The 16,800-nt window shown below is 43.5% G+C and overlaps 1 protein-coding gene across 1 annotated transcript; it reads left to right on the plus strand.

Annotated features, from left to right (window-relative positions):
* Positions 1 to 3,101: 3,101 nt before the first annotated feature.
* LOC117097348 (non-histone chromosomal protein HMG-17-like) lies at positions 3,102 to 16,471 on the plus strand. The gene is made up of 2 exons (XM_033235218.1): positions 3,102 to 3,174; positions 16,140 to 16,471. The coding sequence occupies exons 1-2, from the start codon at positions 3,102 to 3,104 to the stop codon at positions 16,469 to 16,471; spliced, it is 405 nt and encodes a 134-aa protein (XP_033091109.1).
* The last annotated feature ends 329 nt before the right edge of the window (positions 16,472 to 16,800 follow it).

The raw sequence follows: 16,800 nt of genomic DNA on the forward strand, positions 1-16,800 counted from the left end.
TCTACCAATTTTGTTTCTTCTTCTCTCCATTAATGCCCAAGAAAGGAGATGAAGATGAAAATTGCAGGTTTCTTCTCCTCTTTCCCCTAATTTTGTTCATATTACAAAGTATTTCAGCATGGTAGGGTATAGCATCACGCTGAATGCTTTATAACATGAACTGAAATTAGTTTATGAGAATGAAAGATGAATAAAGCAATTTACAGGGAAGTGAAAATCAGGGGAAGGGGCAGAGAGGCATTATAATTACAAGACAAAAAATTGTGTATGGGCCAGGAATGGTGGTTCACACATGTAATCCTAGCAATTTGGGAAGCTGAGGAAGGAGTTCGCTTGAGCCCAGGAGTTCAAGACTAGCCTGGGCAACATAGTGAGGTCTCACTCTATATAAAAATCCAAAAAAATTGACAGGCTTGGTGGCACATGTCTGTAGTCCCAGCTACTCGGGAGGCTGAGGTTAGAGGATTTCTTGAGCCCGGGAGGTCGAGGCTGCAATGAGCTGTGATCATGCCACTGTACTCCAGTCTGGGCAACAGAGTGAGACCGCATCTCCAAGAAACAAAACAAAACACAAACAAAGTTGTGTATAACATCCCAGGCCCTTCACAGTAATCCTATCCAAATGCTCATGCTTCTGGCCTCTATTCCTGAGAAGCACCTGCTTTAGCCACATGAGAAGGCTTTCTATGCCCCAAACTCTCCTTTCCCCCTTTTCTACCTGTCGGAATTCTAGTCACCCTTCAAGAACCATCTGAAATGTTACCATCCCTGAGAAGCTTCCCCCATTCCGCTAGATGAGATTAATAACTGCTTCTCTCCGGCTCCACAGCTCGGTTACCACACTAGCACAGCCCATTGTTTACTTGCCCGAATCCCCTCCTAACCTCTTTGAAGAAGGAGTCTTTTTTCTTTTTTTTTCTTTTTTTTTTTTTTTTTTTTGAGGCAGAGTCTCACTGTGTCACCCAGCCTAGAGTGTAGTGGCAGGATCGTGGCTCAGTGCGACCTCCACCTTCCAGGTTCAAGTGATTCTCCTGCCTCAGCCTCCCTCGTAGCTGGGATTACAGGCATGTGACACCATGCCCAGGTAATTTTTGTATTTTCAGTAAAGATAAGGTTTCACTATGTTGACCAGGCTCGTCTTGAACTCCTGACCTGAGATGATCCGCTCGTCTCGGCCTCCCAAAGTGCTGGAATTATAGGCGTGAGTCACTGTGCCCAGACAAGAAGGGATCTTGTCTTACTAACTCACTTAACCCCAGTGAGAAAACCCAGTACATTTTTTTCAGCTTTTATTTTAGACTTAGAGGGTACACGTGCAGATTTGTGTACACTCTAAGATTATCCCTGGGTATATTGTGTGATGCTGAGGTTTGGAATATGAATGATCCTGTCACCAAGGTACTGAGCATAGTACTCAGTAGTTAGTTTAGTACATTTATATAGAGTTGATTTTGTAAAACACAGAGATCTCAATAATAATTATCTTTAACAATCACATTGTTCTTAAAATATATGTAAAATGATATTTCATGGATGTTGAGAGCCTAAGGCATTTTTTTTAAACTTGCCTGCATAGCACTCAACTTATAAGATTCTCTCATGTATCCACAGCCTTGTTCAAATATTTCATTGGAGGGGTGTTTTCAGAAGAAAAGGAGTGAAGAAAGAGGAATAAAGCAGGAGAAAAGAAAGCTTAGAAAGAGTGTGGTGTCAGCTGAACAGCAGCTTTAGTTTGTTTCACTGGAGAAGATCTGGGACATGAATTACAACACAGATTTGAGTCGCCTTGAGGCAAGGAGGAGGACTTTTGGATTCCCACACCAGTCAGCCATTGGCCAAGGTTAAGGTAGTGTAGCTTTCAAGGTAGAGGAGGTAACTCCTGGCTGCTATTTGACCTAGGGAAATTCTCTGTAAAGACAGAGGGAAAACTTTTGAGTTGTTAGTAGCTAACACTCAAGAGTCTTTGCAGAATGGGTGCTTCAGTTGATAAAAAGAATCTCAGCACAAGACCATGCCACCCTCTAATTAAAATGTCCTTGGATTCTAGAGCAAATGCTCAGAAAAAGTAGAAGTGTTTCCATGTTTGAGGACAAATGTTAATATTAGACTATGCTAAGCTCTGAGTGTAGCCATGCATTTACTCATTTAATTATCCATGCACTCAGTTAATTAACATTTATTGAGTCCTGCTTATTAAGGCCCACTCCAGTAAACAATGCAACAACGTTTAAGCCAGATGCCCTTGAATGTGATAATCTAATGGTTTTTAGTGATTTAGTATTAGAAGCCATACTTTAACAAAATAGCTGATCACTGGGTGGTATATCAGGATTCTCTAGAGGGGCAGAACTAATAGAATAGATGTATATATAAAGGGGAGTTTATTAAGAAGTATTGACTCACACAATAACAAGGTGAGGTCCCACAATAGGCTGTCTGCAAGCCAAGGAGCAAGGAAGCCAGTCCAAGTCCCAAAGCTGAAGAACTTGGAGTCTAATATAGGAGGGCAGGAAGCATCCAACATGGGAGAAAGATGTAGGCCGGAAGACTAAACCAGTCTAATCTTTCCACGTTCTTCTGCCTGCTTTTATTCTGGCTGTACTGGCAGCTGATTAGATTGTGCCCACCCAAATTGAAGGTGGATCTGCCTTTCTCGGCCTACAGAGACACACCCTCACAGACAGGCCTAGGAACAATACTTTGCATCCTTTAGTCCAAACAAGTTGAAGTTCACTATTAACCATCACAGGTGAGATGGATCCATATACTATCCTTTCTGCAAACAGCCTCTAGAGATGTGAATGGATAATTTAGACTGAGTCCCAGCTGCATTAAAGGGTGGATCTGAGCCTATCAGGAGCACTAACCAGTGACTTACCTGTTGGTGTTAAGACCGTGGACCCATGACTATTACCTTTACCAAATACAGAGTGCCTGGCAATATCAGAGACTCTGCATAGCATTACAAAATATGTGGGTCTGTGAATCCATGTGCTTTATAAGTTGTATATTATTAGTTTGTTTGTTTGTTTTCCTCTTATCTAGGATTAGTTTGAGTCTTCTCTCTTTGATTAAACATATTTTAGGTTGTGGTAGCCAGCATGCTTGCAAGGAAAGAAGTTGTTGCCAGTCTGCTGGAACATGCAACGAAAAATGTTCCTTACAACCCTCAAAGTAACCTAGGTTCCATTATGGGCATGGAAGTTCCTATTAGACAAGAAAATTCATATTTAAATCCCTTCCTTTAGGCTGGGCGTGGTGGCTCACGCCTGTAATCCTAGCACTTTGGGAGGGCAAGTCGAGCGGATCACCTGAGGTTGGGAGTTTGAGACCAGCCCGGCCAACATGGTGAAACCCAGTCTCTACTAAAAATACAAAAATGACTGGGCACGGGGGCTCCCGCCTGTAATCCCAGCACTTTGTGAGGCCAAGGCAGGCGGATCACCTGAGGTCAGGAGTCCGAGTCCAGCCTGACCAACATGGAGAAACCCTGTCTTTACTAAAAATACAAAATTGGCCAGGCATGGTGGCACATACCTATAATCCCAGCTACTAGGGAGGCTGAGGCAGGAGAATCACTTGAACCTGGGAGGCGGAGATTGCGGTGAGCCCAGATTGTGCTATTGCACTCCAGCCTAGGCAACAAGAGTGAAATTTTGTCTCAAAAAATAAAATAAAATAAAATAAAAATAAATAAAAATACAAAAATTAGCCAGGCATGATGGCGCATGCCTGTAATCTCAGCTACTCGGGAGGCGAGGCAGGAGAATCGCTTGAACCTGAGAGCTAGAGGTTGCGGTGAGCTGAGATTATGCCATTGCACTCCAGAGCCTAGGCCACAGGAGCGAAATTCCATCTTAAAAAAAATAAAAAATAAAAATAAATAAAAAATCCTTTCCTGTCTGAAGAGAGTCACTATAAAAAAAATGACTCCAAGGTTTCTAAAATGAGTGGCTAAGGAGCAACAAAACTAGTAAGTGAGACAGCAAATACTGGAAGATGAAAGTTGAGAGAGAAGTGTTTGAATCGGCTAAAATAATTTTACAGCTTCTTCCCATCCATACAGATATAAGAGTTCTTCCCTTGTGGGGGGCTTTGCTTCTTGAGCCTGATCACCCCATCTTGTCAGAGATCATCTCTATTTCCTCCCTTTTGATCCAATTTCCATTCTTTTCTCCCCACTCGTAAAGTTTCAAGCTGCTGCTTCTTTTATCACTCTGCCTGGTGTTAAGATTCTGGTTGCCCTTTGTTCATACTTTTATGCCCTTTGTTCATATGTTTATGGACTGTGCCTAACTCCATTCATTGCATGCATACCTTTGAATTGTGGAATCCCAGAACAATAAGAGCCCTAGATTCCCCAGCCACCAGGAAGAGAATATCTTTACTTATCTTCTAGGTCTTCAGGAGATCTCAGATCTCTAGGATAGTGGTTTTCAATCAGTGGAAATTTTGCTCCCCTGGGGACATTTAGCAATGCCTGGAAATGTTTTTGATGGTCACAGCTGGGGCAGGAAGGAGGGTGCTACTGATATCTAGTTGGGAAAGGCCAGGGATGTTGCTAAACACATTAAAATGCACAAGACAGCCCCTAAGAACAAGGGATTATTTGGTCTAAAAAAACCAATAGTGCTGAAGCTGAGAAACCTGGCTCAGCCAGGCACTGCAGTTCATACCTACAATCTCAGAACTTTGGGAGGCCAAGGTGGAAGTATTGCTTAAGCCTAGGAGTTCAAGACCAGCATGGGCAACATAGGGAAGCCCTCCCTGTCTATGAAACATTTTAAAAGTAGCTGGGTGAGGTGGCACAGGCCTGTGGTCCTAGCTACTCAGGAGGCTAAGGTAGGAGGATCATTTGATCCCAGGATGTTGAGGCTGCAGTAAGCTGTCATCATGCCACTACATTTCAGCTTGGGCAACAGAGTGAGATCCTGTCTCAAAAAACAAAAACAGAAAAAGAGAAACTTGGCTATAGAACACTAAGCAAGTTAGGTTTTTTTCCCTTCAAGTCCCTATAAACTGGCACTTCCCCTCACTAGAGTTGCAAACTCCTCTCTTCCAGATAACAAGAAGACGTCTACTTTCATTAACAAAGAGTTCACGGGGTTCATGCTCAATCTACTTCCAGCTGCCAAAGAACAGCATGAAGTAACCAAGGAGTTCCTTAGCCTGGTCGTATTGCTCTTCTCCATGGTCTGATCCCTCCCTCTATTGGTAAGCATTGCAAATGCAGCTTCAAGGACAGAATTCCTCAATCCCTACTGTAAATATGTAGAGGGTGGCATGGGGATTGGAGTACTGTATTCAATAGGCTATCTTCTATCTCCTCAGCTTCCAAGAACAAAAATCTGTTGGAGACACAATAGAACTTTTTTTTTTTTTTGAGACGGAATCTCAGTATTGTTGCCCAGGCTGGAGTGCAGTGGCACTATCTCAGCTCACTGCAACCTCTGCTTCCCAGGTTCAAGCCATTCTCCTGCCTCAGCCTTATGAGTAGCTGGGATTACAGGTGTGTGCCACCACGCCCAGATAATTTTTGTATTTTTAGTAGAAACAGGGTTTTGCCTAGTTGGCCAGGCTCGTCTTGAACTCGTGACCTCAGGCAATCCACCCTCCTTGGTCTCCCAAAGTCCTAGAATTACAGGTGTGAGCCACCGCGCCCCACCTACACAATAAAACTTTTAAAAAAATACATGAGGTCAGCTTTTAAAGAAATTTTATTTCTTCAGGTACAGTATAAAATCATGCATTTTTCATAAAGACAGAAATGAAAACCTACTACTATCAAGTATAACTTGTCTGTGTACCTTCAGAATTGTAGAAGCCACATTGGGGTTCAAAGCATAAATTCAAGTACATTTATTAGCTGTGGAATCCTGGGCAAGTAATTATGAAGGCATTAGTTCCTTCATTTGTTAAAAAATATATATATTTTCATCTGTATAACAGTAACTACCCTGTATGGTTTAGTGAGGTGCTAAGTAAACTATTGTGCATGAATCATTAAGAACAGTATTTGGAATTCAATGAATGGCAGATATGATGAGTAGTAAGTTATCTGGACACAATAAACTCTGGTCCTAGAGACAGGTAGCATCTGTCACCTTCTTGCATTGCATTATGTAGGGAAAAGAAGAAGCCAGCATTGCCTCTCCTCTGACCTGCTCGAAAACTACCCTAAGTCACTGCAGCACAAAACTGGCTGTATCTCTGTACCGAAAAAAAAAAAAAAAGAAAAGTCTTCAGTGGTTACTATTGACAACCCCATCAGAGGTCACATGAGTGGCCTACATGACTTTATATATAGTTCTTACTGCTAACCAGGAGATTTGAATGGATTGACTAGCTCCTGGTTTCAAGTCTGGGAAGAACCCATTAACATCAATGACCTAGTAGGAGTCATTGATGGTAGGAGTCATTCCTGGTAGGAATCCCCCACCAACTCTGGATGGGCTCGACTTCATGATTGTATTCAACATTATCTACCTGTCATGGGAGGAGGCCCAGGTACTTTTCTAATTCAGAGCCCACTGTGACACAGAAAGGGAAAGGCAGGGAACAGAGACAAATCTTTGTTTTTAGATGCAAATATACTTGATAACACTATAGAAAAAAAAGCAAAGAAATAATTTTTTAAAAAGACAGTGCATTATGGGGCCAGGAGTAGTGGCTCATGCCTGTAGTCACAGCACTTTGGGAGGCCAAAGTGGGCGGATCACTTGAGGTCAGGAGTTTGAGACCAGCCTGGACAACATAGTGAAATCCCGTGTCTACGAAAAATAAAAAAATGAGTCAGGCATGGTGATGCATGCCTGTAATCCCAGCTACTCAGGAGGCTGAGGCAGGAGAATTGCTTGAACCTGGGAGGCAGAGGTTGCAGTGAGCCAAGATCCTGCCACTGTACTCCACCCTGGGTGACAGAGTGAGACTTCATCTCGAAGGAAGGAAGGAAGGAGGAAGGAAGGAAGGAAGGAAGGAAGGAAGGAGAGGAAATCATGGGCTCTGAGGCGCTCATAATATTCTCTTGATATACGGGTTTATATTTAACTATTTGTTCAACTGTACTGATATGTTACATACTCTTTTTTTATGTATATATTTCACAATTGAGCTGAAAATATACCACATCACTAATACTCTTCATTACACAAAGGATTATATTATTATAAGGAAAAGCTGGGGTATCAATAACTCAGAGTCTCTCAAAAGAATTAGACTTCAAATGTGAGAAAGTTTTAAGTAATATTTTAACCTATGTATTCTGCTTATATTTTTCTTTTGGTACATGCCCAGGACTGATAAATAATAAAAATTAGTATTTAAATCCATACAAATTAATTTATTTACTTATTTTTTTTCTTTTTAGTGACAGAGACTTGCTCCATTGACCAGGTTGGAGTGCATTGGCATGATCATAAGTCACTGCAGCCTCAAATTCCTGGGCTCAAGTGATCTCAGCCTCAGCATCCCGAGTAGCTGAGATTACAGGAGTGTGCCACCGTGTCCAGCTAATTTTTGTTTTTTTGTTTTTTGGTCCTGCTATTTTGCCCAGGCTGGTCTTGAACTCCTGGCCTCAAGTGATTCTCCCACTTTGGCCTCCCAAGTGGTAGGGTTACAGAGAGGCATGAGCTACTGAGTTTGGCCAAATTTCAGTAAATATATAATAAAAATTCTAGGTCATAATAAAAAGGAAAGAAAGTTTCTTATGTATGTTGGTGTTGGCTCCCTTGACCATCACCCTAATATTGATCCAGTTAGCCTTTTTTTTTTTTTTTTTGAGAGGGAGTCTGGCTCTGTCGCCCAGGCTGGAGTGCAGTGGCCGGATCTCAGCTCGCTGCAAGCTCTGCCTCCTGGGTTTACGCCATTCTCCTGCCTCAGCCTTCCGGGTAGCTGGGACTACAGGCGCCCGCCACCTCGCCCGGCTAGTTTTTTGTATTTTTTAGTAGAGACGGGGTTTCACTGTGTTAGCCAGGATGGTCTCGATCTCCTGCCCTCGTGATTCGCCCGTCTCGGCCTCCCAAAGTGCTGGGATTACAGGCTTGAGCCACCGCGCCCGGCCCAGTTAGCCTTATATAGCCAAGATCACTGCCTCCAGCTGGCCTTAAGGCTAACCGATCCAGTTAGCCTTATATAGCCAAGATCGCTGCCTCCAGCTGGCCTTAAGGGTCATTCTACATTCTCTCCTAATAGAGTCTTGACCAGAAAATCTCTGCTATCCCTCTTTTTTTGTGGAAGTTGGCCACAGTTGTCTCTGAGGCTTAGAGGCACTACTTCCTCTCATGAAGCTGAAGTTTCAGGGAGCAGCAGTCACAAATACCCTTTGACCAGAAATTCCACCTCAACCAGCAGATGGAACACAAATTATTCATAAGTGAATGTGTAGAAAATTAACCCCGAATATATTTAGTATGTAAGTATTATATTTGACATTCATAATATATATTTAATTAATCATAGAATATATTTCTAAAATCTTGCAGAAAAAACACTCCTAAATGATTTTTATGATTGCAATAGAATGCTATCATAAGCATAACCTCTTCACACACAGTGACTTTGACAGAATTGCTGACATTCATTTAGCTCTTCATTTACTTAAAACAAAGAATAATTAACATATTCTAATCACTGCAAAAACCTGTTCACTGACCCAAGATAATTTAAAAGCTTTCTTAACCTTCCTAATTTTAGCAAATTCCTTTAGGGGTTATTTTTTAATCCCTCTAACAATTCCTAGGTAGTTGGATGAATGAACAAATGAATCACTGTGTCAATCAACAGCTTTTATTTATGGCTCCTATAGAAGAACAATACCCTCATGGAGCAAATCAAACTGACAACTGACTATGTGAGACATTAAATGAGCGTACCCGAAAGCACCTTAAAATGATGTTTGGAATATCATAAGAATTTAAGTGAAGTGATTAGAATTTCTATTTAAATGCAGCGCACTTCTCGGTTTCTTTTTGTAACATATGTAAAAGTATGGAAATTATAAAGAAATAATATTCAGAATAAAAATTCTTGCCATTAAATAACACTCCAAAAAACCCTGTTTTATGAATAAATCCAACAGTTCTTAGAACTATTATTTTAATAGATTTTCCTAGGTTTGTTTTCTGCACTTTTTTTTTTACATAGTGATTTGTTTTTCTAAGACCACCAGAGCGAGCACAAAAGAACCAGCGAGTAGGCAAGGCTAAAAGCAAAACTGCAAATTTATTCTTTGGTCATCTAGCTCCCGAGAAAAAGGTATGGGGGTGAAGTCTGTTGGCCTCCGGCAAAGGAGGCCGAGAGAGTCACCCAGTAGAGCTCTCGGGCAGAGTTCCTAATGCAGTCCCGACAAAGGTAGGGGCTGAGGAAGCCCGCCCCGTGCGTCTGCCGGGAGTGGCTTTTCTAGGAGTGGAAGGGCAATAGGTGGGGCACGGACGCGTCAGGGGAGGGGTGGGGGAAGGTGCTGCAGGTGCCACCAGGTAAATCTTGATCTCTTCGGATTGACATCACCTGGCGCATGCCTGGTTGGTCTGCACCTTCCCGGGCGCCAGCTGCATCCTCGCGCACACGGGGAAAAGTTGGTGATGAAAAACCCGGAAATGCACCATCTCGCCTCCGTTCGTCAAAACATTCCAACCTTTTATTGGTAATAGTGATAAGGGGCGCCGTGGTCTGTCTGGCTACTTCCTGCTGTTAAGAGGCGTCGTCAAGGTCGGGGCCCATGGTTGGCATTTGGACGTACGGATGAAGAATAAAATAAGGCACAGTATTAGTATAGGAATGAGGAATGGAAGCATTTGTTGGAATAGGGGCAAAACCCAGAAGGAAGGTCCCAGCAAGGTTGAGGCGTATGAGATAGTTAAGAAAATTTAGTAAGTTTGAGGCGAGTGGGGGAAAACCAAACTGATTTCCACTGATTGCTTTCGGTAGGGGCCCTTTTTAGCTGGGAATGAGGAACCAGTGCGCAGAGTAGTTGTTGGCCAGGCAGCAATTAAGGAGTGGAGTTTTTTGTGTGGAGTGGATGGCTTTCCGCTTACTCCTACTACAGAGATATTGGATGGAAGGCTAGGTCCAGAGAGGACGGCAAAACAGAATAGGTAGCCTCGCTGTTGATTAAAAAATTGTCTTACCCGCTACCAGGAGAGTTACCCGCGGCTCGGCGAGGGTGATGGGGGTCCCCGAGTCTCGGCACCTTCAGTTGTCGTCGTCTAGATGTAGGAGCTGGAAGGAGCTCCCAGGATCCTGGGAAAGGGGGTCACGTGGAGACGCAGCACCTGTTCTCAGGGTGGGGCAATCAGACTTCCAGTGTCCTCCCTGCCGGCAAGCAGGGCAGGGGGTTGCTGGTGTACGAGGGTTAGGACATTCACTGGTCCAATGTCCTGATGCCTTGCACTTATAGCAAGGCTGCGTTGGGGCTCGGGGACCTTGCGGACACCTGTTGGCATAGTGTCCTGCTTTGCCGCACTTATAGCAGGCTCCTTTTGTAGCCTTGGAGTCTGCGGAGTGTGTACTCTCTGGCCTGGGGTTACAACTGGGCTGTAAAGCCGCTGCTAGGAGCTGTAACTTCTGTTCAAGGCGAGCTTGCCATCTCCTCTCTGGAGTTATAGACCTTAAAGGCTAATTTAACCAGGTCTTGTATTGGTGCCTGAGGACCATCCTCTACCTTTTGAAGTTTCTTACGAATGTCAGGAGCTGATTGAGAAATGAAATAAGACGCCAAAATAGTGGCCCCTGTGGGGGAGGCCAGATCTAACCGGGTATACTGGGTTAGAACCTCAGTCAGTTTAGGGTAGAGGTTAGGATAACCTGGAGGTCATGCCAAGTTAAGTCATAGGCCTGACAAAGGTATCTAAATTCCTTTATGTAGATGGTGGGATTAGCTGAGAAATCGCCTAAACGCTTCTCAATTTTGAAAAGATCGGCCAATGAAAAAGGGACATGTACTCTGACTACCCCCTCTGCCCCAGCCACCTCTCACAAAGGTGCTAACACTGTAGGAGGGTGTGGGCAGAGATAGGGGACTCAAGACAGCCAGTTGGGGGCCCCGAAGGAGGCACGGGACCGAGTGGATTACTAGTAGATAAGGAGGAGGAAGGAGGAGTCTGGGCAGGAAGGGAGGGGTTGGAGAGAGAGGGGAGAGAAGGAAGAGTATAGGGCAGGTCCGGACGAGAGCATAAGGCCCAAAAGCCTTGTATGTAATTAATTTCAGACCACTTGCCTAGCCGCTGGCAGAAATTGCTGAGGTTGATCACGCCACAGTGGAAAGGAAAATTAACCGCTTCCTCCTAAGGTCTTGTTCAAGCTGTAAGGTTTTTTAAATTGGCTAGGAGGCACCCTAAAGGGGTGCTCTTTGGAAATTTGGACTGGGGGTTTCCCGTTTGTTTCCTCTTTACTTACACAATGGACACAATGGAAATGGAAATGGATCCCTGCCTGGCTTCAAAGCGTCCTTTGGAACCAGCAGAGACAAACTGGAGGCTCTTGAAGCCAAAATGGAGATTACCTTCAGGCGGACGTCTCCGTCCTGAACGGGTCTCCCGAGCCACTTGGTGGCTCCAAATGGACCTCGGACCTGCGCAGGATTTCTGGCCGAGGGAGGTAAAGAGGAGACAAGGGCACTTACCCCAGAAAGGCCGTGAGAGTGAGGGAAGCGGGTCTCAGGTCCTGGTCCGTCTGCCGCGTGGGAGCAGGAGGAGGTTCCTCAACCCTTAGAGGCCTGAGGAGGGGTCTCCTCCTGGGTCTTCGGCACCAACTGATTTGTTTTTCTAAGACCACCAGAGCGAGCACAAAAGAACCAGCGAGTAGGCAAGGCTAAAAGCAAAACTGCAAATTTATTCTTTGGTCATCTAGCTCCAGAGAAAAAGGTATGGGGGTGAAGTCTGTTGGCCTCCGGCAAAGGAGGCCGAGAGAGTCACCCGGTAGAGCTCTCGGGCAGAGTTCCTAATGCAGTCCCGACAAAGGTAGGGGCTGAGGAAGCCCGCCCCGTGCATCTGCCAGGAGTGGCTTTTCTAGGCGTGGAAGGGCAATAGGTGGGGCATGGATATGTCAGGGGAGGTGGGGGGAAGGCGCTGCAGGTGCCACCAGGTAAATCTTGATCTCTTCGGATTGACATCACCTGGCGCATGCCTGGTTGGTCTGCACCTTCCCGGGCGCCAGCTGCATCCTCGCGCACACGGGGAAAAGTTGGTGATGAAAAACCCGGAAATGCACCATCTTGCCTCCGTTCGTCAAAACACATAGGTGAGCTCTTACTGTATATATGACATTCTGCCTTTATGACTTTATACCGTAAAGTCTACTTTCCTCATAAGCACTAAAGGGTATTTGAAACGTAATTTTTTGGCTCCCTAATACATTTTGTACTTCTTAATTTACAATTTGCCTATTGTCAAACAACAGTATTATTCAAGGTTTTGGGGTTTTGTTTTGTTTTTTTAAGTATTATAACCAAAGCTATATTAAACATTTGGATGTTAATCTTTGCATTTATTATTTCTTAATATTGATTTACAGGAGTGTTATTTAAGGATGAAACTGTGCAGTGAGCATCTGTTGAGTTTTCCTGACTCGCTTCCATTTCCCCTTCTTTTGCTGGTAACATCTTACTTTGGAGAATCACACTGTGTCCCAAGGAGCTTGGATAAAGCTGACTCCGTCCCTGCCTTCAAGGCTTGTGCAGGACCCCAGGGTGGGCAATCAGGACATTCTACCTTCCTCGCTGCAGTGACTGGTTTGGGACTGAATATGAGACCTAACTGAGGCAACGAGGCTCACTCTTGGGCTTTTCTAGGAACTACTGGAAAAGCCATTCCCTTTCATTAGAGTTGGCTATCTGATATCAGCCTGTGAAAGGAAAATAAATCTTGGGACCCTGAAATCACTAAGCCAAGGGAAAAGTCAAGCTGGGAACCACAATCAGGCAAACCTGCTTCCCATTTTAATTCCTAAATAGATAGCTACAAAGATAAAAGAGCTACATACCTCCCTCACAATTTGCCCACAAGGAAATTTCTCGTGACCTCAAAATATTTACCCTGAATCAGTTGTGTTGAATTTCACTCCACCCCAACCCCCGCATCCCCCACCACATATCTTCACAGGTGCAGGACAGAAAAATCCTCCCTCTGCTCACCTGAGACAAATGCGTATCTGATTGCCTCCTCTGGCCTATTGTTTATGTAAAAATACAGACTCACTGAGCCAGAATAAATTGTGTATTCAGTAAAAGGCTCATCAAAGACTCAAAAGAATGCAACCTTTTGTCTCTTATCTACCTATGACCTGGCAGTCTCCCCCACCACCACCTTGGGAACATGACCCTTAGGACCTCCTTAACCTCAGCAAAATTAACTTTCTACATTGGTTGAGAGCTGTCTCCGATATTTTGGGTTCACCAGCCCAACTTTCCAGCAATCACTGAGAGAGCTTGCCTTGGTATGAAGCTAACACAGAGAGGTGGAAACTAGAGATGAAAAGGGGCAGATTCGACAGGGGCACGGTGGCTCACGCCTGTAATCCCAGCACTTTAGGAGGCTGAGGTGGGCGGATCACAAGCTCAGCAGATCGAGACCGTCCTGGCTAACAAGGTGAAACTCTGTCTCTACTAAAAATACAAAAAATTAGCCGGGCGCGGTGGCGGGCGCCTGTAGTCCCAGCTACTCGGGAGGCTGAGGCAGGAGAATGGCGTGAACCCAGAACGCGCAGCTTGCAGTGAGCCGAGATCGCGCCACAGCACTCCAGTGTGGGCTACAGAGAAAGACTCTGTCTCAAAAAAAGAAAAGAGAAGAGAAGAGAAAGAAAAGAAAAGGGGCAGATTCCTAACAATATAATTTCAGTAACAGAATCTATCCTGATATAATCCACAAGAAATAATTCCCTGTTTCACCTGAGCTGGTTTGGAGTGGAGGTTTCTATCATGTGCATCCCTCAGAGACTAGATTGATAAAAAGAGTGTATGTGGGTTTAAGACTGATGCTTGGCTGGGCACAGTGGCTCACGCCTGTAATCCCAGCACTTTGGGAGACTAAAGCAGGATGATCATTGAAGCCCAGGAGTTCAAGAGCAGCCTGGGCAACACAGCAAGATCCTGTCTCAAAAACATACATACATAAATAAATAGATTAAAAAAAAAGACTGATGCTTTATTGCTAAAACTTTCAAAAAATTATCATTTATAAACATGGCTACATTGAATAAGGGTATCATCACACCCTTATCAATGTTACATATTGCTATTTTGAAATCTCTACTTACCTCTATGAACCTATGGAGTATAAAAAAAATTATACTAATTTTATAGAAAAATGTGATTTCACTTTAATCTGTATTTCTTAAATAACTAGTGGTAATGTTTTTAATGTGCTAGCCATTTTGATTTTGTTAATATATTTTGTTCATTATCTGTTATTGTTATTAATGTTGTTTCATGTAATCTGAATTAGTTTTCAACTAGGTATTTTTTAGATTTTATTTTTCACATGTTTTACAAATATTTTTTAAACTTATTATTTGACTTCTATGTAGGTAAGCTCTATTTTTTTCTCCCTTAGAGAAATTTCTTCAAGTCACACTTGAGGAGGAGAAAGCTGATAAGAAAAGGAAGTATGTTCAATCTATATTCTTATTCAACTTAGTAGAAAACGTTAAGTTTTAGTTTATAGAACAATAAGCATGACATCTTTGAATATTCCTAGTGCTATTTTTAACAAAAGAAACATTGATATTATACATGTTCATGACAATCTAACCATTTCCCATTCCTCATATGCTTTCTAGAAGGAATTTATCAAAAGCAATAACGGAATTCTCAAAGGAAGACTGTTTAAATGATGAAAAGGCTATTAATACTATTTTTATTAAGTCTTTAAAATTACAGCAACAAGGATTATAAACCTTTATAAAAGTCAGACAGTGAGTGCCATCAGAATGAGAACTTCATTGAACCCTCTTAGCTCATTTTATCTAAGCTACTCATACAGCTATGAGTTATCCAAAAATACAATATTGTCTAATATATGTATGCCACACTACTCAAGAAGAGAGATGAACTATTTAATAGAAGCTATTATCATCTTTGTGGAAGTGGGTGAAATGGCTTTTCAGCAAACACTTGTGGCTTTCTTTAGAAAAAGCAGCAGCTTCAATATTTAGCTATATATGTCTTTTGACAAGGAGGATATAATCTTCCTTCCCTCCCTCCCTCCCTCCCTCCCTCCCTCCCTCCCTCCCTTCCTTCTTTCCTTCTTTCCTTCCTCTCTCTCTCTCTCTCTCTTTCTTTCTTGAGACAGAGTCTCACTCTGTCACCCAGGCTGGAGTGCGGTAGTGCGATTTCAGCTCACTGCAACCTCTGCCTCTGGGCTTCAAGCAATGCTCTGGCCTCAGCCTCCCAAGTAGCTGGAATTACAGGCACCTGCCACCATGCCCAGCTAGTTTTTGTATTTTTGGTAGAGATTGGGTTTCACCATGCTAACCAGGCTGGTCTCAAACTCCCAAACTCAGGTATCTGCCTGCCTCAGCCTCCCAATGTGCTGGGATTACAGGCTTGAGCCACCGCACCGGCCACTGGGATATCTTCTAAGGTCAGAGCCCCCATAGTATCCAATCCTGTGTCCTGAGTTTAGTGCAGTACCTGGACCCTAGTGGGTAGCAACAATTACTTATCTAAATGAATGAATGGGGCCAGTTGTTTCTTGGTTGTGTGGGGAAAAATAGTATGTCTATTATACTGAATTATAGTTCCGTATCATTTTGGCATCAATATTAATAATGATTATAATAATAATACAATCTAACAAGTTAACTTTTGAGTTGTTATTATGTGACAAGCAATTTCCTTACAGCAAACCCAAGGTAAATAATGTTATGTCCTCCTTTTTACAGTTGAGAAAACTAAAGAAATTGAACAACTATGAAAAAAAAAACCAAAAAAAAAAAAAAAAAAACCAGGGACCTTCCATTGGAGACCCCTTCCTCCTTTTTGGCTGCTTATCCAAGCGACTTGTTCAAGGCCACATTGCAATTTAACAAGACAGCCAGGATTAGAACCCAGTTTTCCAGATTGTCATGTGAAAAGTTTCACTTTATAAACTCCCAGGAGCCCGAGCAGTGTGAAGAAGAGACGAGAACGACCCCCTGACCGACCCAAGCCCGCGCGCCCCTGCATCCCGCACCCCTACGTCCCGCCGCCCTCGCCGCCGCCGCCTCCCTGTCGAAGAGAAAGTCTGAAGGGGATGCTAAAGGAGATAAAGCCAAGATGAAGGACGAACCACAGAGAAGATCCGCAAGGTTGTCTGCTAAACCTGCTCCTCCAAAACCAAAGTCCGAGCCTGAAAAGGCCCCTGCAAAGAAGGGAGAGAAGGTACCGAGAGGGAAAAAGGGAAAAGCTGATTCTGGCAAGAAGGGGAATCACCTTGCAGAAAATGGAGATGCCAAAACCGACCAGGCACAGAGAGCTGAAGGTGCTGGAGAGGCCAAGTGAAGTGTGTGCGTTTTTGATAACTGTGTACTTCTGGTGACTGTACGGTTTGAAATACTATTTTTTATCAAGCTTTATAAAAATGCAGAATTTTGTTTTCCTTTTTTTTAAGCTATGTCGTTAGCACACAGAACACTTCATTGTTGTTTTTGGGGGAAGGGACATATGTCACTAATAGAATGTCTCCGGAGCTGGACTGATGTGGGGAAAACACCTTTCCCTTCTAGTTTTGAGAGACTTCCTCTTGGCTCCCAGGAGGAAGGATTCCCTGACTTTGACACACACGGAACCTTGGCACAAAAGCCTTGTGATATGGCAAAACAAACTAATTT

Source organism: Trachypithecus francoisi, unplaced genomic scaffold, assembly GCF_009764315.1.
Source record: "Trachypithecus francoisi isolate TF-2019V2 unplaced genomic scaffold, Tfra_2.0 Lachesis_group15, whole genome shotgun sequence".
Lineage (NCBI taxonomy): Eukaryota > Metazoa > Chordata > Mammalia > Primates > Cercopithecidae > Trachypithecus > Trachypithecus francoisi.